Genomic DNA, 24,211 nt, shown 5'->3' on the forward strand with positions numbered 1-24,211 from the left:
ACATAATTTGATCTATTTGTGATGGATCAGAAGATGCATTACCAACATGAATTACATCTGACCATGAATAGATGGAAATACCAATTTGAGAGAATTCTAGTTAATAAGATACTAAGTAGCAGAGAATTCACTGGAAACCAGAATGTAGAGAAAAACATTGGAGAATCATGGACCGTAGACTAAAGGCTCCTCGTAACGCAGCGACTTTGTTATCAAATATTCTTTCGGATTCTCTGAGGCTTAATGTTCTCGTTGAGTAAATGAGAATTTTTTTTCACTACCAAACTGCAATAAAGTGAATGTATAGATTAAGGAGCCATGGAGGCTTGATTTCAAAGATAATTGCACTCAAACTTAAAATATGTGCATCTATGGGATGGACTTGGGATATTGATATGAAGTGGTTAGATAAAGTGGCTGAACTCTTGGCAAAACTGGAAGGGCTTGTTAGCTTCTATCATCCCCCAACCCTCTCTCGTTAGTAAAACATTTTAGCTAAAATGAATAACTATTGTTTACCAAATTATTATTAAAAGACCCTAATTAAATATCTCACTAAGTAAAAATAACAACCTGCTCGAATGTGAATATTACCATATATACTCACTTAATAGCTGCGTGCTGTGGGCTCTTTGTTTGCCATCCCAAGAGGCACAGAAAGTACACACATTACACAAGGGAGGACACCCCGGGATGCCGAGACTGGGGTGTGGGCTGGTGGCTGATATGCCACAGTCATCAGAGGAGTGAAGAAAGCTGACCCCTTGAATACCTGTTACTTGTGGTCACAGAGCTCTTTCCCCTGTGGGGCTTTAGTCAGAGCCAGAGCAAGCAGAGACAGGGTGCTGCGCACCCCACGGGGTGACCTCCAATTACGCACACAACAGTTGTATACTGGGCACTAGGGACCCAATACCAGGTATGAGACTTGGACCTAACCATCTGGGAGCTTCTGTGCTCAATATGAGGCCTCTGGAGATGCCACGTCTAATCAAAGTGGCCCTTAGACCTGCTCCAAACCACATTACATGAATTCCTTTGGTTCATTCTGGTTCATTTAGACTAAGTCCGGTCACTTAGGAATGCTTTCAGGGATGCTAATAAGCATTGTTAAAGGACACCTAGTTTATCAGTCTCTACTGTCCCCTCATCCCGTTGCCCTCAGCATACCTGAGGGGGCCTGCATGTCCCATCCAGCAAGGATGAGTGGTGAAGGAGGGAGAAGTCACTGCAAGCCGAATCTGGGAGGTACCCAGAGGCAGATTTGAGGCACCCTGCAGAAGCCTCGTAAACTGAGACCCTCAGAGAACATGACTCTCCCTCTTAGCTTTTGTGATGACTGGATTATCGCCTGGCCTGTTGTGGCAGCAGGGGTGTTGCAAGCCAGATTGCATCTTTCCTGCCAGCATTTTAAGCCTGCCCTTCTGGGGTTTCTTTATGGATGCTTCTCTCAGTTGGGGTATTATCTGTTCGGCAGGAAGCTGTGGGAGACTACATTCCTGTTCTTCTGCTGGGCAATAAAGTTGACAATGAGAAAGAGCGGGAAGTTCCCCGAGGCCTTGGAGAACAACTTTCCAAGGTAAAGAACAAACGTTTCCATCTCTCTGGTTGGGGTGGGACCCCAAGGGCCGTGAGGCCTGTGCTCAAGAGCCTTGGTGGGAGCCTTCTCTGGAAGCCCCCTGGAGAAGGAAGCAAGAGGGCACGATGGATGTCCTGGCATCATAGGAATGGCCCAACTCCTGTGTAGGTGGAACTTTTTGTAGAAAGTCCCACATCGCGAGACAGAGGTGGCAGGGGATGATGAAGATATAGGGAAACTCTTTTCCTTGGAATTCAGAATGATAAATTCTTAGGTAGTAAGAGGTTACTTATTTAAATCCCCTATCAGATACTTGGATCCCTTCATCTGTGTTTCCACTTGATCACCTCCAGGGATGAAATACTATCTGAAGGCAGCTGATTCTTCTTTGAATAGCTCTGTCAAGAATTTATCCATTCTATCAAGATTGAGCCTGCAGGCTCAATGAGCCTGTGAACTTGAGATAAATTTAAACTCAGAGCATGCACTCAAAAACTTACTGTTAAAAGAAGCATTAGGCCTCTGGCCCAAACTGGGGAACAGTACGGCCTGACTAAGGCAGCAAGATTGTGCTGGCTTCTGGGCTCTTTCTACTGCCTCCAAGTGGTTTTCAGGAAACTGTATGTCTGGAAAGATGGGGGTGCTTTCCAGCCCCAGGATTCCATATTTCTTAGTGTGCTCGCTCTAAACAGGGACTCGCGGCCCCTGAGGCTGGGAAGACCGGCACAGATGGTAAAGGTCAAGGAAAAAAGGAAGAAGAAGGGTCTGGCAGATGTTCCCATGCAGAGTGATGAGGTAACTGCCTGTCGCAGTCCCTTAGCCACAATACTGAAATTTGGAAGGACTCTGCCAACAGAAAGGTTTCTCATGTTTCATCTGGCAGAAAAATCTGACCAGAACTGACATGAAGCATTTATGGTCTTTGTTTACCCTGTTTGAGTGAATTTTCAAATGTTTCACTGAAGAAATATTACTATGTTTGATTATAGGGTGCTATCCCAGACCCTCTGAGGGTAATATAATATATGGTATATGCATCTGTTATTTCTCTGAGACTCAGTCTCTGGATCCAAGGATTTTGATTCATGAACTGCAGACCTGTATTTTTATCATCCCATTTTTTCTTTTTGTCTTTTCTTGGTCAGTTAAAAACAAGCAAGCAAACAAACAAAAACAAGGCTCAGAGAAGTTTTGATTGATTCAGTTTATCACATAGGTCCTCAGTGATGGGATCAGGAAGGAAAGCCGGAAGACGAATTCTGTCTTCTAATTCTAGATCCTGTGTGCTCCCCACCCCTACCCCCCTACCATGGAGCCTTTATTCTTCCATAGACTGACCCAGAGTCAGGCTCCCACAGAAGTGTGGACAGGGGCTGGGTGAAGAGGACCAGAGGATAGAGTGGGCCCCTGGGGCATGAATCAGGAAAGCAGAACTGGGAGCCAGTGTCTGTAGAGTCTCCAGATATGCAAACCTCAGAGGAAATGTCCACATTCAGCTGCCTGCATCCCCTCAGGGCATCAGCCCCCAGCTCTCCATGCTCCATGCTCCATGCGTTAGCACTGTCCTAAGGAAGCAGGAAATCTATTGACAGGAGCTATAAATGGATATAATGATGACCCTTGGCCAAGAGCCCCTACGATGCCTACTGAAGTGTTGGCCAATTGTCCTTTGGCACCAACCCTGGCCTCGGCAGCAGGAATATTAATTAACTGGTGTGAAGGAGAATTTCTACTGGAGCGCCTTAGTGACATCTGCCCCAGGGTTCATAGAATGCCAGTGTCCTGGGAAGAGCATGTTGCTGGGAGTCCTGCCATGAACTAAGTCATTGAATGAACAGAACTGCCACCATTTATACCATGCGCTTGGTTTCCCTGCTTGTGCAGTGGGAAGAATGTGGCCCATCCCAGCCTTTGTATCTGCCTGCATCACAGGCTGCAGTGAAAAGGAAATGAACATATACATACCTGAGAGCAATCTGGGAAAGCATAAAGCACTAAGGCAGCATACTGTTTGGGGTTTTACAATTGTTAAAACTCATCTGGGAGAGTTCTGTAACCACAGAACTTACATTAGACAGGGAGCCTGAGGAGAGGGAAATCAACCTTCTCTGGTAGGACCAGGAAGGGGAGAGGAATGAAAGGGGTCTCCAAGAGAAAATGAGGGATGTGGGTAGACGCCCACGAGGTGTTCTCCTCCCACCTCCCATGGTTCTGATCAGTACCCCCAGGACTCTCTTTCTCTCTCCTCTGTCTTATAATTCCAGGAGAACAATCTGATCTTCTATGAATGCAGTGCCTATTCCGGTCACAACACCAAAGAGTCTCTGCTCCATCTAGCCAGGTAAAGAGGCGCATCCCAGCAATCAAGGTCTGGGGGGAAGCATGGCATTCACTTCTATGTGGATGATACTCCCTCTGTCTGAACCTTCTGGGTAAAGGGGCTGGAGGCTGAGGCCTTTGTGTGAGATTCAGGGACAAGCCTTCTGCAATACAATAAGGACAAAAAAGAAAGCCTCCCTACCTCTCACCCCCACTGCAGTCTTCTTCTGAGTCTGAAAAGCTGCCTTTTTCCCAGGGATCTTCTTTTTAAATGCAAATGCTCTGGGAAAGGTCATATCATAGGTCCCTGAACAGTGGCTAATATTTTAGCAGGAATTAGTTGGCAGCCAGCTAGAAACAACAGTTATAATATGGGCTTCAGGGGAGGGGGTGGAGAAGCCAAGGAGAGGAGGGGCTCTTTGGGAGGACTAGAGGCACCCAAGGTGACAATGCTCAAAGGGTTAGTTCCGCCAAAAGACTATTTTCATAAGTCTCCAACCTATACCAAAATTTAAAAGATAAAAACAAAACCATACAGGGTCCTATTTTCAATACTTGGACAATCACTCATTTATTCATTTATTTATAGGCATTCATTTCATTCCGTCTATCCACCCACCCATCCAGCCATCCACTCACCTATCATCCATCCATCCATCCATCCATCCATCCATCCAACCATTCACCTATTCCTCCAATCTCTCCACCCATCCATCCGCTCACCCACCCATTTATCTATTCATACATGTATCCATCAACTCAACTATCCATCTGTCCAAAACAACTTTTTCTATACATTGGAGAGGTTGTGGACTTATGGAAGACCATGGGGAAAGCTGTAGGCTTTTCTCTGCCACTAATTCCCTGGGGCAAGTCACTCTATCTCTCTAAGCTTTGCCCCTAACATAGGAACATCAATCATATCATCCCTGCGGACTCAGGCTCTTATAAATATCAAAAGAGACGGTTAAGGTGAAAGCACGTTGAGAGTATAAAGCAGGGATAAGATACCACTATTTTTAATCCTTTACCTCCTACATTTAATCATGAACTTTGGCAACATGGAGAAGACCTTCTATAGCGTATATAACCAAAAAGTATATTTTCTGAGTCCCTACTGTGTGCCAGGTACTATGATAGGCTACAGAGACACAGAGACAAAATATACAGTCTCTGCCTTCAAGCAACTTTCTTGCCTGAGGGAGCCAACCAGGGAAGCAGTACATTCTGACATGGGATGATGGTATTATAACAGGGGAATGGTCAGAATGCTGGCAGGGATACTTACACCACCTGGAGAATCAGGGGAGGCTTCTTGAAAGAGGTGTCATGAAGGATCCATATTGACTAAACTTTGTCTTTACAAATTATGGTTATGTACCTATACTTCCGAGGGGGAGACTTTAAATACTCTGATGCCCTAGTGAGACTGAGTTCCCTCCTTATCATGCAGATGGCTTGTAACCCAAGGATCTAGCAGCTCTCCACTACTGACACTGTACCTTCCCCTCTTCCAGGATCCTCAAGAAACAGGAAGATACAGCAAGGGAGGACACAATACAGGCTGACCGCCCTGCCAAAAAGAAGTCTTGCTGTGGCTGATGAGAGTCCTCCTAGGACTGCTCCATGCAGGTCTGAGGTCATAGACTTAGCCTGAATCCTGCACATGGGCTCCTGCTTGAATGTTTCCACCACAGCCTGCTTAAGCCTTTGTCTTTGTCAGTGACTTGCCTCCACTGCCAGGAAGGGGAGAACATCCAGGCAGGAAAGCTGCTCTTGCAGCATTCTGGAGTCTTCTATCTCTAGACCCAGATCTCTCTCTAGACCCAGGCACCCATCCCACCACCACCTCCTGCCACACACACCCCCAGCTTGGTTTTGTGGGGAAAAGAAACAGATGGGCTTTTCCAGAAAAATCACCACATGCCTTCTCCACCTCCCTTCTGCTCCCCTTGCCCTTAGGAGCTGCAGCACTGTGGTTGCTGCGGTAACTGCACAGGGCAGACTTGCTGCTTCTTGTAGGCCAAAGATATAGCACTCTGGCAGGGCCAGGGTGGTTGGGCTTCCTTTGGCTCCTGTTCTCTGGATATCAATGGGATGCTCTTGGCATATGCTTCATGGACCTTGAGATGCCCACATGGTGTTGAGAAAAGTAAGCCAGGGCATCCCACCCCCAGCACATCCCACCTTGCCAGGCTTCAGAACCCAGGCTCTCAGCAGCCACCATGCCTCCTGTATTCATTCCTTCGTAGTCTCTGAAATGTGCCTTACAAGAAATCCACACCCTTTCCTCTGAACCACCCACCCATGACCCTGACTCCAGGGTGGACTGTGGGTGATAAATGTGTGCCTGGGGTTAGGGAGTGGGCTTACTTCCTACTTAACTTTGATTGAGGGATGAAAAGAAAACGAAGAGAAAAGCCCATCTGCTGCTAAACAGAGCGACCATTTCTGGAATATAAATAAGGTATATATAGCTTTGTAAAAGCCATTTTCCAATGTTTCTCAAAATAGCTCTTCGAAAAATTGTACATGATGATTAATAGGTTAGATCGACATGCAGGCAGTGAGGCCCAGCACCAGGTCCATAGTTAGAGACTTCATGTTCTTTTCTTTTCTTCTTTTCTTTTCTTTTATTTTCTTTTCTTTTTCAGAAGACTGTATTTAAAAAAAGAAAGTGTGGCTGTGTTGTTGACATATAGCTGGTGTTTGAAAAGTGAGCAGAGTGTAGCTATAGGCTTCAGTGCCCCTGGGACTTCACCAGCAGAGGGTGCTTGCAGGAATGATCTGGGCCCATGGGTGCTTCCTTCCATCTGGGTGATGGTAAATTCCTAGCTCTAGCAGGGCTCCAGCATTACTGGCTGGCTGTCGGGGGAGGCTGGCAAGGGAAGGGTGCTCTCACCCTGAGTGGGAGCTTGGATGAAAAGGTATGAAGATCACTGCCCATTACCACCCTAGGGCTGCAGGCCCAGCCCCACAGGAAAGTGAATGGTATCCATACCCAAGTGAGACCCAGGAAGGGAGAGAAGAAAGTGTCCACAGGCCTCCAAGAGGGCTCAAGACAACTGTACACAGCCAGCCAGGCAGGAGAGAATCCACTGGTCAGAGTTTTAAGGCTATTCCCTTAAGCCTCCTCCCCAGATTCCTAAAAGGGTCAGGGCCCCATGGATCATCACATAAGTGTCTGCCCCCTTTTTACAGGCTTTTCTCTCCCTCATTTAGTGCTTGGAGGCACCAGGGAGCCCATGGAACTAAACCCAGCACTGAACACCAGGGTGTGCCCCAAGATCTTGGGCCAGCCAGCTCCCTGCCTGGGCTACCATCTCAGGATGGGCTCTTTGATGCTTCTGGCTCTTCTTGCTCAGAATGTTTATGATGATACCTTCATTTTCCAACTTAGTCTGGCCCTGGCCCTCAGTCTAAATTTGAAGGGAACTCACAGAAAACTCTCTTTCAAAGAAAGGGCACCAGCAATGGTCTCATTCATGGGATGCAGGGGATAATGGGTCACCCAGAAGTGGCCCTCCAATATCCGTGTGGGTGTGTGTTGCTGTGTGAACATGTGTTGTTCCAAGGAGGGGGGAAGATAGAGGGTAAGGATCATCATAAAGAAAGGAAACCAGATCTCCTGCTTCTGAAAGCAGAAAAGCAGAGATGGCAGTTGGAATTTATGGGGCAAGCAGGCTATACCTGGAGTTTCCCAAGCCCACAGATTCCTTTATCCTCTAGGCCTAGTCCTGACTTGGGGATGCATTTTTCCATTTAGGAAAAGTGCCTTCAGGGTTTACAGCAAGATAGAGTGAGCTAGTGCCTGACCCTATAGCATATGGGGTAAATCCCCACCAACCCTCAAAGGTCCAGGCAGAGAAAAGAGAGCAGGAAGGGTCTTTAGGCCACTACTGCTTCTTTCTCTAACCCCACTTCAAACAAGTACGGATAATGGGACTTCAGAGGGACTCTGAGAAGTTCTGAGTCCCTACATCAGAGCTTCCTCTTCTATCCCCATTCCTTGTAAGCCATCAAGGTGATCAAAGCCACCCCAGTGGCTGTGAGTCTGTCCCAGGGCCTGGCAGAGTGCTGTCAGAGAAGCCTCTGGCTCCAAACCATTTATACTGTTGCAATGATCTTGAGCAAGTCACTTGACCAGGTTTCCTGTTCATCTGTAGATCAGAGGTTTCAATGTCTACCTCACATGGACGTTTTAAGCATTAAGTGAGACAATAAATGTGAAATACTTAGACAGTGCCCAGCACACACAGGTGCTAACAGGTAGGGGCTACCATTGTTGTCAACCTCGAGTCACTGCCCCTACCACTAGCCTTGCCCTAATCTTGGATTGAGAACCAGGTAACACTTACTAAGCATCTCTCCGAAGGGGGTGCTCTCACAAACACTACCTAGTTTGAGTACCCAATTGCTTGGCCCATCTGCCTGGCTTATGAGCTTGTTTTCAGGATTGCCTCTTGGCCCTATTCTCCTTTGTTCCAATGGTTTTCCTGGTTTTCCAATCAGTACCCATATCTTTCAGCCCACAAACCGCTTTGCTTTCCCGGCCATGGTTCTCCAGAACTCAGACAGAAGCTCAGACCAGGTGCCAGGACGTTTACCTAAGAATGACCTGTGCCCATCACCATCCTTGGTCCCACATTTTCTCTGCTGTTCTGACTCCTTGTGCTGCTTCTGGCATCTGCTGCTGCCCTCAGCCCTGAGTTGCCAAACCAGGGGCTTCAGCACCAAACCAAAGCCCCAGTTGTTCATTTGTTTGTCTGTTTTTAAGATTTATTTATTTGAGCACGAGAGCAAGAGAGCATGTACAGGGGGAGGGGCAGGTAGAGAAGAAGAGAATCTCAAGCCGACTCCACACTGAACATGGAGCTTGACATGGAGCTTGATCTCACAACCCTGAAGATCATGACCTGAGCAGAAACCAAGAGTCAGATGCTTTAACCAACTGAGCCACCCAGGCAGTCTGCCCCAGTTGTTTTGCTATTTGTCTGGCATTTATCTTTCTTGGCAGTCTCTTTGAGGTCTTTTCTGTTCCTCTGTGATACACTAGCTTTCTTCCACCACTCCCCATCCTGTACTCTTTATCTGTTAACACTTCCATCCTTCTTCCCTACTCTCCTGAGGGCCCATTCCAGGTCACACCTTTATGTTTTATCAAAAATAGCTCAACCCTTTGTTTCTGTCACTAGCAGTCAGTGCTCTGAAGGATCTTAAACCAATTTCAGCTAAGGTATTAATGCAAATGGTGGTTTAAGGGCTATATGTATATATATGTGTGGGCGCTCGTGTGTGTGTGTGTGTGTGTGTGTGTGTGTGTGTGTGTGTTAATGAAGAACTTTAAAGGGCACAAAACCCTAGCTCAAGGGAATAAATCCCTAGTGGTCATGGGGGTCAAGTATTTAGGACAGAGCTGCCTTCTCCTAAAGTTTTTTGCTTCAAATATTTTGGGGCTCTATTTCTAGGTTCATATATGTTCATATTTGTTATGTCTTCTTAATGAATTGATCCTTTATCATTATAAGGTGTCCTTCTTGCTTTTAGTAACAATTTTTATCTTAAAGTCTATTTTGTCTGATATTAGTAGAGGCATTCCAGCTGTCTTTTGGTTGCTATTGCTATACCTTTTTGATCCTTGTACTTTCTCCCTATTTATGCTTTTAAATGTAAACTGATCTCTTGTAGACAACATGCAGTAAGATCACGTTTTTTTTTTTTAATATATTCTTCCAATATCTGCCTTTTAATTGGAAAGTTTACTGTTTACATTTAATATATTGGGTAAAGTAAGATTTATGTCTGCCATTTTGCAATTTCTTTTCTATATTTCATATGTCTTTTTGTTCTTCCATTTCTCCATTACTGCCTTCTTTTGTGTTAGTTATTTTCTAACATACTATTTTAATTACCTTATCATTTCATTTACTATATTTTTTTTACTTATTTTCTTGGTTGGTACCCTGAAAGTAACCATTAATATCTCAGTTTATAATAATCTAGTTTGGATTAATACCAACTTAATTTCAATATGACACAAAATTTTGCTTCTGCATAGTTCCATTCCCCATTCCATATGTTGTTATTATCACAAATTACATCTTTATACATTTTATTTCCACCAACATAGATGTATTGTTATTGCTTTATGCAGTTCTCTTTTTCTTAAAAAAAATATTTTATTTATTTGAGAGAGAGAATACAAGCAGGGGGAGTGGCAGAGGAAGAGGGAGAAGTAGGCTCCCTGCTAAGTAAGGATTCCCCATGTGGGGCTCCATCCCAAGACCCTGGGATCATGACCTGAGCTGAAGGCAAATGCTTAACTGACTGAGCCATCCAGGTACCCCTATGCAGTTTTCTTTTAAATTAGATTTTAAAACAAGCCATCAATGAAAAATACATTCATAGCATTTTCTATATTTAATTATGTAATTACTTTTACAAGTCCTCTTAATTTGTTGATTCAAGTTACTATCTAGTGTCTCCCTTCACTAGTATTTCTTGTAGGGAAGATCTACGAAAGACCAACACTCTCAGTTTTGTTTATGTGAAAATGTCTTGATTTATCCTTCAGTTTTGATGGATAGTTTTGTGAGATATTGAACTTTTGGTTGTCAGGGGATTTTTTTTCCACTTGGTACCATCCACTGTGTCTGGCCCCATGGTTTCTGATGAGAAATTAGCTGTTAATTAGCTGTTAATCTTATTGAGGCTCTTTTTTATATGATGAGTTGCTTCTCTATTGCTGCTTTCAAAGTTCTTTGTCTTTGACTTTCAACAGTTTGATTTTGATGTGTCTCGCTATGGGTCTCTTTAAGTTCATCCTACTTGGAGTTTGTTGAGCTTCTTGGATATGTAGATTGATAGGTTTCATCGAATTTGGGATCTTTTTGGTCATTATTTCCTTAAATATTCTTGACACCTTTTTTCCATCTCCTTTCCTTCTAGAATTCCTGTGATGCATACGTTGGCATGCCTGATGGTGCCCCTCAGGTTTCTGAGGTTTTGTTCATTTTTTCTTCATTACGTTTTGTGTTCCCTACACTGGATATTCTATAGCCCTATCTTCAAGTTCACTGATTCTTTCTTCTGCCTGCTTAAATATGCTATTGGGAACTTTTCATTCCCATTATTGTACTTTTCAACTCCAGAATTTCTATTTGGTCTCTTTCATAATTTTTATATCTTTGTTGATTCTATTTGGTGGGGCATTGTTCTCAGACTTTCCTTTGGTTCATTAGAAATGGTTTCCTTTAGACCTTTGAACAAACTTAAAATAGCTGGTTTAAAATTTCAAAGACCTCACATTGCTAGCTATCTGTACTGTGCGCAAATCAAGTTCTACTTACTAGTCCTTTCTTCCTCCCTCACACTTCACACAACATAGCCAGGACTTGTCTCATGCTTTAGCCCCACTTCTAACTTCCTCCCTAAAGCCTTTCCTGTCTTCTGTGTTGGATGACTGACGTGAAACTCAGAAATCCTTCAGATCTGAGAAACAACCCTTCCCCCTTGAGCTTCTGGATATCCTGCTGGAGATGAGCTGCCCAAGGTAATGTCCACCTCCTTGAGAAAGTGAAAGGAAGCCAGACATCCTCAGGCAGCATTCGCTTTTCTGCCAGGAAGCCAGACATTCCACAGTTTCACTCCAAAGGGATAGATGGGGGAATACTACAGATCAGAAGTGTTTAATTACTTCAAAATGATGAAATCACAGTACACAAACATACAGAAACAAATATTTAAGTAATTTCTTGCTGACTGGGCTTAGGAGCACTGTCACCTCTCCTCTCATTATTTGGGGAAAAGAAATTGGCTACACAAATTCTAACCAAGTTCAGTCAAAATCTTTAAGATTTTACTTTATTAGTTATTTCTTCCCTTCTTATCTGGGTGTGTGTGTGTCAGGGTGAGGGGTAGGGATGATGATGGTTGACATGATGTAGGATCTTTCTAAACCTTTCCCACTTCCTAACTCTATTAATATTCCTAATAATAAATATGCTAATTATCAGCAGTAGCAGTAACAAAGAACATCATAACTCCAACTTTCATACAGTTCAGTGGAACCAGTTGCAGTGAAGTGCCCTACTTAGGAAGAACCTTGCTGGAAATGATGGGGGTTGGGAAACCATATGGTGCTTGGCTGAGGACCTGAAACCAATAGAAACTGAGATGGATTTGGTGAGGTTGTATCGTTTATCATCCTAGGGAAGGACTGAGTCAAGTCCAAGAATGAGCCCCTCTCTCAGAGCTGGAACTTCATCAGCTCTTTGGCTCTGATTCAGAAGTGGTACTTGCAGGCTCTTGACATGCACCAGGAGACTCTCCTCCCAGCAAATGAGGACTCCTAGGGCCAGTGAGGCATATGTCATCATAATGAATTATGACTGGATCCATCTGACCTATAAAAGTAAATGCTACCCATGAAAACATTGCACTACTAAGCAAAAATGCCCAAAAACATGGACAGAGGGAATGGGCTTTTATTTTTAACTTGGAATTTAAACATGTAGAGCTCAAGGAGCCTCATAATGCATTTAAGTAAGATGACTATGTATCTAGAATTCATTGAGCGTGTGTAGCACCAGGTCAAGGACAGAGTGTCAGGGTATGATTTAACATCCAGTCCATAGGCTCCCCAAGGCCATTCTGTAATGATATTGTATTGTACTTATTTATACACACTGCCCACAGGGCTTGTAATGAGTGAAATGCACTGGACTGAACTCCCGAGGGCAGGAGCATTCATCTCTGCCTCATGTTTGGCATAGTGTCTGGCAAACAATGTTTGCCTTATAGGAACAGTTGAGAATAGAGCATCATTTCTCAAGAACAAGGCCCAGCACTTGGTGAGCCACTCCAATGGAGCCTCAGTTCCCAGAGGCTGGATGACTGGATCTCTGTAGTCTGGTGGACCCATGGGGTTCCCTCACTGCTTCAAATGATTTGCTGCTTCTGGCTCTTAAAACGAGTGCTGAGAAGCATTCCAGCTGCTGTGATTCAATTGCATTTCAGACAGTGTGATGCCCATCAAAGCATTCCATCTCATCACCCTGCAGCCTCCCCAGCTGTTGCTAGTAGCAATCCATTACCCTCAGGCAGCTCAACAACTCAATTTGACTTGGGCTCCATGCCTTTGTGTATAAAGATGCCTCCCTGCTTGGTTCTCTTCCTTCCAGATATAGAACAGACCATCTTTACCAGGCTGTGCCTCTCCCAGATGTTTTCTGTAACCTCTAAAGATCAGCTCAGAATACAAACCTGCACACAAGTTGTGTGGCCTTAGGCAAAATCTGGAACTGCTTGGGTGTTCTGAACCCTAGCTTCCAAATCTGTTAAAATAGAATTCCCTGTCCTACTGTCTGCTAGTGTGAAGGTCAAACAAGAACTCTAGGGAAAGGGTTTAGTCAACTGAAAGCCTCTAGACAAATGTTAGTTATTACATCATCTTCTATCTCCCTGTGCAAAAGACCAAACAAAATAAGAAACAAAGTCCCACACTTCTTGGTAACCAGAATCTGGGGCCCTAGGTAAAAGCATCTCCCATTTCCCTGGGCTAGTAGAATAAGGAAAATTTGCATTCCTTCAAGCTACAGATTCCTGTCAAAGAATGCTTTGTCATCTTTCCACTCTGCCTTGAAATAGGGCAGGGTCCCACCATCGCAGACTACGAGGTTCTCACTGACAGGGTTCTTGTCTTACTCATTTTTCTATTTACGTAATAGATATGTTGTTGTCCAGTCAAGACTTCAACAGTTCACTCCTAATTGAACTACCTTTACACATATGGTTTATAGACTCTTTCACTTTGGGATGGTGAAAAGCTCTGGAGTTGGAGGAGAGTGATGGTTGCACAGAATATTGTGACTGCACACAATGTCACTGAATTGTGCATTTGTAAATGGTTAAAATTGCAAATTTTACATTTTGTATATTTTACCATAATATAGTTTTTTCAGAAAACACTTTCATAAACATTTTTATTCCATGAATGAATATAAGGTTGGCTCTCTTCAATGCCTAGCGACTGAGGATCTAAGGTATTTGTCTCAGGCTGTATCAGAGTTAAGGGAGCAAGAAAGGAAGACAAGCTTACTTAATGCCCTTGATGCATTAGTGTACTCAAGGGGGAGGAAACACCTGGAAACCCACAAGTATACACCAGCATTCCATAAAAATGCCATCACCCTAAGACTCCCTTCCTTTAAGGGCCTCAACCAGCCCCACTCAACCTTGGATTCGACTGGAGAAGGACTCTCAGGGCTCCTGGCACTTCTACCCCTACACTTCTCTTTATGGGTTTGGCTCCATTCCTTGTAGAAAAGCTCCTGGGGACAGGACCTTCATATCCTATGTGCCAACAGGAGGGGCTAACCTGGTCTCAGAATGTGGGCTGAATAACAGTGTGCTGAATGAGACGAGAAAAAAAAAAAATGAATGACAAGTCTTTTGTAACTCCTGAAATTTTGTTGCATTGACTACAGCAGGAAATACACTCATTAGCATCCAGAAATACTTTGGTTTAGAAAGATCTATGCTATAATCACTTATGGTAAGGAGACTAGGGACAAGCATAGGAGGGCTGGAGTAGGAGAGGACCCAAATACTGTGTTCCATGATGAAGGGCCAACTTGGGCATTACACTCACTCTGAATGACTCAACAGGGCCAGATTAGGACCACCCAGCACAGAACATGGGGATTATGATCCATCCTAAGGAAGTATGTTCCAGTGAGCACTGCCCAGCAATGGAATAGGCTGCCTCACCAGATAGTGAGCCCCTAACACTGGAGGTATTCAAGCAGATGTTGAACACTCTGTTCTTAGGATTCCCTCTACCTCTACCCCACCAACCCTGAGAGTCTGGGATTGTTTTGAAGTGAGACTGAAGTAAAAGTATACTAGTATAAGATGTGCCAGGGAGTCTAGATGAGTTGACCAAGAAGCATCCCTGGACCAGGAGAATGTTGAGCCGGTCCATTTCTCCAGTTGGTTTTGCCACTCACCCTTCTCTATGTTCTCCCCTGCCCCACGTTTCCCTCCCTTTCCAGTTTTCTTCATCTCTCTTTCCACCATCCACTCCCCATGCTCCCACTGCCCAGAAGTAGAAAGCACCTGGCCTAAAAGTCTTCCCGTTCTTCCACAGCTTGCCTGGCATGGGGAGAGGTGCTGCATCTTTGCCAGCGTCCTGCCAGCTCCTCTATTGTGGCAAGTGAAATTACCAGCTTCACACTGCGGGTCTATTTAAATCAGCCTTTCATGTCTGATGGATTTAAAAATATGCTAGAAGTCAGCATCTTAAATACAAGAAACACAAACAAGCAGATGAGGCTGCGTTTTCCTCCCTCTGTGCCCATCCCACCCTCTTCCCTTCCTCCCACTCTCTCCTGCCCCCTCCCAAGGCAGTTTTCATTCACGAGGCCCATCTCCCCCTCTCCCCACCCTTCTGTGTCTCTAGCTGGCACAGCAGTCTTCAGCCTGAGCAGTGGCTGGGAACCCCAGAGTCTAGGTTCCCTCTTCAACTCTGTGGGACACGAACAAGGCCCCCCAGCATGAATGCTGGCACCCTCACTCCCCACATGGTGTGGTGGCGGTGGCGGGTTGTCTTCTGCACTGACTGTCGTGTGCAAAGGTAGCCCCAGACTGAACCCAGGGCAGGCTCACCAACCTGCCTCCTGTCACAGATGGGGAGGCTGTAGCCCAGGCAGGAGGGATGACTTGCTGTGATGCTGGCTCCTGGCCCACTGCCCTGGCAGGGCACAGCCCACCTTCCCAAGCGTGTGTGTTCAGTTTTTCAGGAAGGCCATTTGTTAGCCCAGAGCCCCACAGCTCCCAGTAACCCACCTGTGAGAGTTTCTCAGGCTCCAGTCACAGCAAGGGTACCTGTCTGTCCCCGGATACTGAGTGGGGATGACCTGGGGCCATGGCCCACTTTGGTTGACCCAGCCCAATTTTCTCCAGCTACAATTTAAGTCATTCTCCCTAAGCTCTATCATCTCTTTGAGACTTGATAAGTGGTCCCCGCAGCAGGTCCTCAGCCCATGGGCCGCTGGTCAGCTCCAGAGTTGCAGTGAGGAGACTAGGAGAGGCTGCCTCACCTGGAAGTGGCTCTACTGCTCTGTCCGTGGCTCGGGTGAGGTGGTCGTTCCACCTGGTGGTCCTCAACCTTGGATGTCTACTGGAATCACCTGGGCAGTTTTTCCTTACTAGTTTATTTATTCTACTTCTACTTGTCTTATTGCTAAAAATAATGCCAATCTTCACCCCCCCACACACACACCAGAATTTCTGATGTAAGTAGAAGTTAAAAGAGCTTTAAAACTTTTGCTTAATATTACTATTATTAGCAATAAAAATAATGGAATGGAATAATGTGAAAAATCTGCTTGTGTGTGAACCTTTTCTTGCCCTTGGATCTGCTCTTGTATGCCTCTGTGTCTTTGCCTGTGCTGTTCCCTCTGGCTGGATTCTTTAAGAGAATGTCAAGGACTTGCTTACAGCCATGCAGCAGGCCATCAGCGAAGCAGATGGCCTACTGGGGCTCTGAGGCCTCCATAGTATTACACACCCTCTCATTACCAGGCCTCAAAGAGCAGCCACATGCTGATGCTCCACACTCACAAGGGACAGTCGGGGCTCAGCTGCTACACCGAATTCACTGTATGTCTGTGGATATAGCGTACTCACACACGTACACCCCACATGCTCACACATACTCATACATAGAACTATACCACATGCCACACAGGTACTCATACACACACACTCATGCAGGTACCACACACACACCCCAAATACTTACACACCATACATAGACACTCAGACACATCACATACTCACCAAACGCACTCATATACCACACACCACACATACTACATACTCACACCTGTACCATACACCTCACACACATGTACATGCAAACATACCATACACTCAGACCTCATACACACACCAAATACTTACACACCATACACACACCACAGACTCAGACACATCACACACATACCACATACATACCACACACACTCACATACCACACACGATATACTCAGACACCACACATTCACACGTGTATGACACAAACACCACACACATGTACATGCAAACATACCAAACACTTGGACACACCACATACACCATCACATCACATACTCAGATACCACACACTCACACATATACCACACACTCTACACACCCAGACACACACATTCAGACACACAACACACACTCTCAGACTCACATACACACATTCACCAAGAACATACCACACACACCATGCACTCAGACACCACACACTCATGCTTGTATCACACACAAACACACCACACTCTGTGATGAAACTACACACTCTACCCATTCCAATTTCATCCCTGACCCCTCCTCAGTAGTCCCACAACTGATGGCTTGAAATGCTTTCCACGAAGGTTTGAATATGTGCTATTGTGCCAAGCAATACACTAGGCCCTTGGACCATAAAAGGGAGAAAAAAAATCAGGGTGCTCAAAGTCAGTGGAACTTTACAGCAGCGATGGGAAATGAGAGGGACAGTGCAGGGTGCTCTGGGACGTGGGAAGTTAGTGAGACTAAGTTGTCTCTGGGTTTGGAGTTGGGGGAGCTTCCTTTTATCAAAGGATTGAATGGTGGCCTGAGAGCAGGAAGGTAAAGGGGCGCCCTCCAGCAAAGACAGAAGGGGAGCAGTCCAAGTCGTGGGGAAGAGCAGTGGCGAGAAGAGAAGGGGAAGAGGGAAGATGGTCTGGGGATCCAGCAGTGCTGGCTGCCAGGCTTGTGGGCAGGTGTAGGATGAGGATTCTAGGGTCAGGGATGGAGCAGGAATTGGGGGTGTAAGCAGATGAGACCAAACCCTGAGAGCCCACCTGGACCTAAACACCATCTTGTGGGTGACAAGGAACCAGTGGAGGGTTGTTTTTTTTTTTTTTTTTTTTTTTTTAAGATCTCATTTATTTATTCATGAGAGACACAGAAATAGAGGCAGAGACAGAAGCAGAGGGAGAAGCAGGCTCCATGCAGGGAGCCCGATGTGGGACTCGATCCCGGGTCTCCAGGGTCACATCCTGGGCTGAGGGCGGCGCTAAACCACTGAGCCACCCGGGCTGCCCACAGTGGAGGGTTTTAGAGGAAGTAACAGGGTCAGATCTGTGACTAAGGGCAGGAAGAGAAGTAAGGTTTTTCTGTGCTGGTCCCGGGACCTGTGGTGAGAGGACCAGGATGTGGTGAGGAGGGAGAAAGAACCTCATAACCAACCAACCTCAACTTCCAATGTGACCCCTATTTGCTCATGAGCCAGGCCACATTTTAAACCTTGGCATTCCCACAATCCAGGGTGTTTCCAGGCAGGTAAATACTTCCTCCTTCTCAGATAGGGAAACTGAAGGAATCCATAAAAATCTGCCTTTTGCTCCTTGTCCTGCTTTTATCCTTGCTAAGACCTGCACCCCACTTTACACGTACCTCATAGGGCAAATAATGTGTGTCCTCCTTGGAAGGGACAGAGAGTCCGTGATTTCTTTAGAAGTCATCCAGCATAACAGATAACATCTAAGGAAGGACTGGATGAGAATGACCCCATGAAGCCATGATATACAAGTGCTAGACATCTTGGCACCAAGATCCCCTGACTCCAAGGAATAAGTGACTTATAGAGGACACCTGGACCCTTAGCCTTGTTCTAATCAGTTCCTGGATGCCTTAGAGGATACTTACATCAGAGCATAATCCTCAATAAAAATTCCAGGCCCCAAGAAAAGACGAGTCTTTGCTCCTTTTCTTTTCCGAGTCTCCCAGATGCTGTCTGTATCTGCTCTATAACTTCAATAAACTCTGCTCTCACTCCCTGCTGGCTGGCATTTGCTTTCTATCCTGCACGTAGTCAAGGACCTCTCTTGTCTCTGCCCTCTGTGTCCTTGGACCCAGCCAGCCTGCATCAATCCCGTACCTTAAGTCATTAAATCTTAACCACTGATTTTTTTCTAAATAAATACAGCGAACCTTAGGAAAGGTGGTTTCTCAGAATGAGATGGGGATTATACGCTGCAAACCTCAAGCCAAATAAAATTAGATTTTTGTATCATCTACACCTTTGAATTATCCAGACCCAAATTTCCATGCATATAAATAGTTAAAGCTAGATGTGGTTTGTGGGCTGGGCAGGAGTAACAGAATACCCACGAGTATAGAGCACTTCAGAGTTTATAACTTTCTTTCATGACATCTTCTATGGATCATCTTCCCTCTGTGGGACAAGACACTCAATGAACATCAAGACCTCCTCTAGAGCAAGGCTGGCCAGCAACAGAGCTGGGACTTATTCAGCCCCCAAACTCTTAAGTCTGGGGCCAGAGTCACTGTGCTTAGATGTGATCACATTGTTTGTCCTCAGCTTCCATCTACTATTTGTCAATCCGAGCCCCCTCTGCCTGATGCTGGATAACTGTACAGTCCTACTCCTCCCACCCCTTCCCTCAACTTCCTCAGAACCCACATCTTCACAGGCCTCCTTGTTTGGGGACACTCTGGGGAATGACACACAAAAGGGAATCTAATCAGAGATAACCAATAGGCAATATTAGCAGAGCCAAATGAAGTCCATACCTAGATGAGAGTCAGTCAGCCTCGGCCAGCAGGCAGCCAGTACCCTTAATTCCATTTCCTCTTGGTTATTAAAATGATTTTCCAAGAGATAGTCCCATTTCAGGAGAGTTACAGACTAATAAAGTGCAGTGAAGCGCCCAGAGAAGCCTGCAGCTGGGCCTACCCTTCCATTTCCTTTGGCTGCTCACTGGCAAAGCCTCTGGGGTGTCTTTCTGTAGTCCTGGAGGGACCTTCATTCTCCACCCTGAGCCATATTTCTCACCCTGACCCTGGGCCCCCCACCCACCCAAAAAAAATGTCCAGCAGCCATTCTCCTTTCTCCCACTGAAAAGTCTGGCATAGGATCTTCTTGGAAAACTCTGAGCCCAGGGTCACAAAATAAGAGCCTTGAAACTATAGAATGTGAAAATCACAGATTCTTCAGGCTGGTGCTGGGAGCAGGTGAGAGGGATGCCTGAAGATCATCCCAAGCAAGCACCTTTGTTTCATAGATGAGAACCCTCAGGCCTACACGGGCCGGCCACACAGGAGGTCCCAAGAACAGAAGCAACAGGTGTACTGGCAACCAGCAGGAGTGTCGTGGCAGCATGTCATCTGCTCCTTTGGCAAATATTTATCCAGTGTCTATGATGGGCCATGGGACTGTACTCAACATTGAAACATAAACATGAATTAGCTATAGAAATTTCCCTCTAGGAGATTGCAGTCTCGGGGCAAGGGGAACAGACACAGAAACAGATTCTGGTAATTACAGAATCATAGGTGTAGGCACAGAAAGTTGCCCAGAGACGCAGGGAGTGTGGTTCACACTGGTGAGGTTCTCAGAGGCCAACATGTCCAAGTCCTGGAGACACTCAGAGCCTGGCATAAGTCAGAGCCTTAGCCTGTAATCATAGCAATAATAGTGAAAATATACCATGTTGACTGCGTCCCGGTCACAGTTTTTTTTTTTATAAATTTATTTTTTATTGGTGTTCAATTTGCCAACATACAGAATAACACCCAGTGCTCATCCCGTCAAGTGCCCCCCTCAGTGCCCGTCACCCAGTCACCCGCACCCCCCCACCCACTACCCCTTCCCCCACCCCTAGTTCGTTTCCCAGAGTTAGGAGTCTCTCATGTTCTGTCTCCCTTTCTCATACTTCCCACTCATTTTTTCTCCTTTCCACTTTATTCCCTTTCACTATTTTTTATATTCCCCAAATGAATGAGACCATATAATGTTTGTCCTTCTCCGATTGACTTACTTCACTCAGCATAATACCCTCCAGTTCCATCCACGTCAAGGTAAATGGTGGGTATTTGTCGTTTCTAATGGTTGAGGAATATCCCATTGTATACATAGACCACATCCTCTTTATCCATTCATCTTTCGATGGACACCGAGGCTCCTTCCACAGTTTGGCTGTTGTGGACATTGCTGCTAGAAACATTGGGGTGCAGGTGTCCCGGCGTTTCACTGCATCTGAATCTTTGGGGTAAATCCCCAGCAGTGCAATTGCTGGGTCGTAGGGCAAGTCTATTTTTCACTCTTTGAGGAACCTCCACACAGTTTTCCAGAGTGGCTGCACCAGTTCACATTCCCACCAACAGTGCAGGAGGGTTCCCTTTTCTCCGCATCCTCTCCAACATTTGTGGTTTCCTGCTTTGTTAATTTTCCACACCGGGCACAGTTCTCATTGAATCCTTACTGCTTCCTCTGAGGAAGATAGTACTGCCAGTTTACAGGTCAAGGAAACTGAGGCAGAGAGAGGCTAGCTCCTGTGCCTGGGGTTACTCAGCCAGGAGACGGAGAACTGAGGTCCTAGCTCCAGAATCCACATTCCAGTGTAGCCAGGTTCCTCTGCTCCCTAGAGACTACAGGTCCTCAGGACCGTGGGCAGCCTCCCACCATCATGGCCAGGTATGAGCTCCTGGTCCAACTCTGCTCCACACAGCTGGCAGCCTGGGGCCTGAGTCATGTTGAATGACCTCGGGTTTCCCCAAGCTCTGGCTTTGCTCTGACCTCCCAGGGTGTCTCTAATCCAGGCATCTGCAAAACCACCTTCAGAATTGCTTCCAAGCAACAGGATCATGTGCCTTCTCTCTTTGGCCCCAGAAAGCAAGCATTTCCATCTACTGTGGGCAGGGACTCTACTTGGAGTTGTTTCTCCTTCCCTTCCTCCCTAAGAGAGCCCAGAGTCACCTGCTTGTTCTCATCTGGGGCCCTCAGTTCCAAGAACAGGGAGCTACCGTTTATAAGCAGCTGCCACATGCTGCTTGCTGTGTGGGGTGAGTCAGCAGGACATCTCAGACTACCTCATCTGACACTTGCAACGACCCTGGAGAATGGCATTAGTCTCATCCACATTGAACAGAGGAAGAATTCACATAGTAACAAAGACTCCCAGTAACTCTCAGCAGGCCTCAGAGCCACTGGCTGCAGGAGTCACACTTCAGGCCCAGGTCTGTTTCTCTCCAAGGCTGGCTGGAGTTCAAGGCGTCATCCATGACCATGAAACTGAGTGGTGAATCTGTGAAGCCTGCGTCTTTGGCTTTGAGCACAATGCTGTATCCAACTGAGCTAACCAAGCATGGCCAGAAAGCAATTGTCATAATATCAGAAACCCATTATGACCCACGAAGCCTCTGAAAGATCCTTCAAGAATCCGTCTGTGAGTTAAAAGCGATGCTGAGCATTATGCTCCCCTGGAAACAGTTGCCTGGGGCTCAGAGACAGGAGAACCATCCAGAGATACAGAGCCAGCCTTATACCAACCCTACCAACCACCTTCTGCCTCCCAGACAATTACATCCTCTGAGCCGAGGGGAAGCCAGCCTTGTGAGGAGAACAGTATGACATGACACCAGAAAGGATAATGCAAATAATCTCAGAGTTGCACAAATTGCTCCTTTGTAGATCCCTGAATGGTGAACAAGGCATTCCTACAATGAAGCAATTTGTATTCAAGCCATTTTCCACAGCGGCATTCTAGAGAAGCCTCAATCTCCACCCTCCACTCGTGGCTCCTGGAGGCCCTGCTGGATTTATGTTGACCTTGTCTATGGTTGTCTGTGGTTTTCTGAAGCAGGCAGTAGGTTAAGTCTATTACCGGATTCCAGAGTAAAGGACTGCCAACTTGAGCTCATTAAATTGTGAGCATGTGTGGTGGGCAAATATTGTCCTGTCACTTTCCTGATTAAACCCTCAGTGGCTTCTCAGTGCCCAAGGCAAGTATCTCCCTGACACTGTGCCTCCCAAGGCCCTTGACCGTGGGCCCTAGCTGTATCTTCTCACTGCTATCCCCTGGCCCTGGCCTTTGTTCTTCTCTGCTCCTCTTTTTCTTTCTTTCTTTCTTTCTTTCTTTCTTTCTTTCTTTCTTTCTTTCTTTCTTTCTTTCTTCTTTCTTTCTTTCTTTCTTTCTTTCTTTTTCTTTCTTTCTTTCTTTCTTTCTTTCTTTCTTTCTTTCTTTCTTTCTTTCTTTCTTTCTTCCTTCCTTCCTTCCTTTCTTTCTTTCTTTCTTTCTTTCTTTCTTTCTTTCTTCTTTCTTTTTTTTTTTTTTAGATTTTATTATCTATTCATGAGAGTGGCAGAGACACAGGCAGAGGAAGAAGCAGGCTCCCTGCAGGAAGCCTGATGGGGGACTCTATCCTAGGACTCCAAGATCATGACCTGAGCCAAAGGCAGATGCTCAACCACTGAGCCACCCAGGTGCCCCTCTTTTTCAAATATGTCACATTGTGGCCACCTTTGGGCTGGGCCTTGACACAGATGCTTCCCCATCTCTCCCTCCTTTGCCTCACTCCTCTGCTTCTGCTTTTGTGAATTCCTATTAAAGTTGTATCTTCAGAGAGACTCTCTTTTTTATTTATTTATTTATTTATTCATTTATTTATTATTATTTTTTTAAATTTGTATTTATTTATGATAGTCACAGAGAGAGAGAGAGGCAGAGACACAGGCAGAGGGAGAAGCAGGCTCCATGCACCAGGAGCCCGATGTGGGATTCGATCCCGGGTCTCCAGGATCGCGCCCTGGGCCAAAGGCAGGCGCCAAACCACTGCGCCACCCAGGGATCCCGAGACTCTCTTTTTTAAAGATTTATTTATTTCAGAGAGAGAGAGAGAGAGATAGAGAGAGTGCAATGGGGGGAGGGGCAGAAAGAAAGAGAGAGAAAGAAAGAGAGAGAGAAAGTAGATTCCCCATTGAGCGACATGGGGCTTGATCCCATGACCCTGAGATCATGACCTGAGCCGAAATCCATAGTTGGAGGTCTTAACCGACTGAACCCCCCAGGCATCCCCCAGAAGCTCTCTTGATTTCCTAGTGCTCTTACTTCCTCAGCCTCTGCCTTTCCTCTTTCCTCATATTTATCATTTTTATTTAGGCTCTGCTCCTCCCTTAGCCTGTAAATTCCAAGAGGGCACACGCACTAGTTCTGTTCACTCCTGCGTTCCCAGTGACTACCGTAGAGTCTGCTCCATGGGAGGGACTCAAGAAATATCTACAAAAGGGAGGAAGTTAGGTAAGACTACTCACTTTGCTCTTCTGGTTCCAACTGGGACTGAAACTACAGGCCTGGTGCTTCAGATGAAGTAGCATCCCATGCTTGATCTGAAAGCCGCACCCTGTCTCCAGACAACAGGTGGTGAGGGCATGCCCTCCTGCTCCCAAATAGATCCTCCATGTTTTGTGATGACATGCTAATCCTAGACCATGCG

The 24,211-nt window shown here is 45.8% G+C and overlaps 1 protein-coding gene and 1 long non-coding RNA gene across 8 annotated transcripts in view; both read left to right on the forward strand.

The window, feature by feature from the left end:
* CRACR2A (calcium release activated channel regulator 2A) overlaps nucleotides 1–16,282 on the forward strand; it is a 137,619-nt gene extending 121,337 nt beyond the window's left edge. For 4 of the 7 annotated variants that reach the window (XM_072799331.1, XM_072799329.1, XM_072799332.1 and 1 more), the window contains 3 exons: nucleotides 1,478–1,579; nucleotides 3,844–3,920; nucleotides 5,416–16,282. In XM_072799331.1, the coding sequence (XP_072655432.1) occupies nucleotides 1,478–1,579; nucleotides 3,844–3,920; nucleotides 5,416–5,500 (264 nt within the window). In that variant the 3' untranslated portion in view covers nucleotides 5,501–16,282. Of the gene's footprint in view, nucleotides 1–1,477; nucleotides 1,580–2,271; nucleotides 2,375–3,843; nucleotides 3,921–5,415 lie in introns of all 7 variants that reach the window. The other 3 variants (XR_012017816.1, XM_072799330.1, XM_072799333.1) reach the window with 3 other exon arrangements.
* Nucleotides 16,283–20,620: 4,338 nt separating this feature from the next.
* Nucleotides 20,621–23,345, forward strand: LOC140617636 (uncharacterized). Its single transcript, XR_012017817.1, has 2 exons — nucleotides 20,621–22,720; nucleotides 23,055–23,345. It is a non-coding gene; the product is annotated as an uncharacterized lncRNA (long non-coding RNA).
* Nucleotides 23,346–24,211: the final 866 nt, after the last annotated feature.

Source organism: Canis lupus, chromosome 25 (genome assembly GCF_048164855.1).
Source record: "Canis lupus baileyi chromosome 25, mCanLup2.hap1, whole genome shotgun sequence".
NCBI lineage: Eukaryota > Metazoa > Chordata > Mammalia > Carnivora > Canidae > Canis > Canis lupus.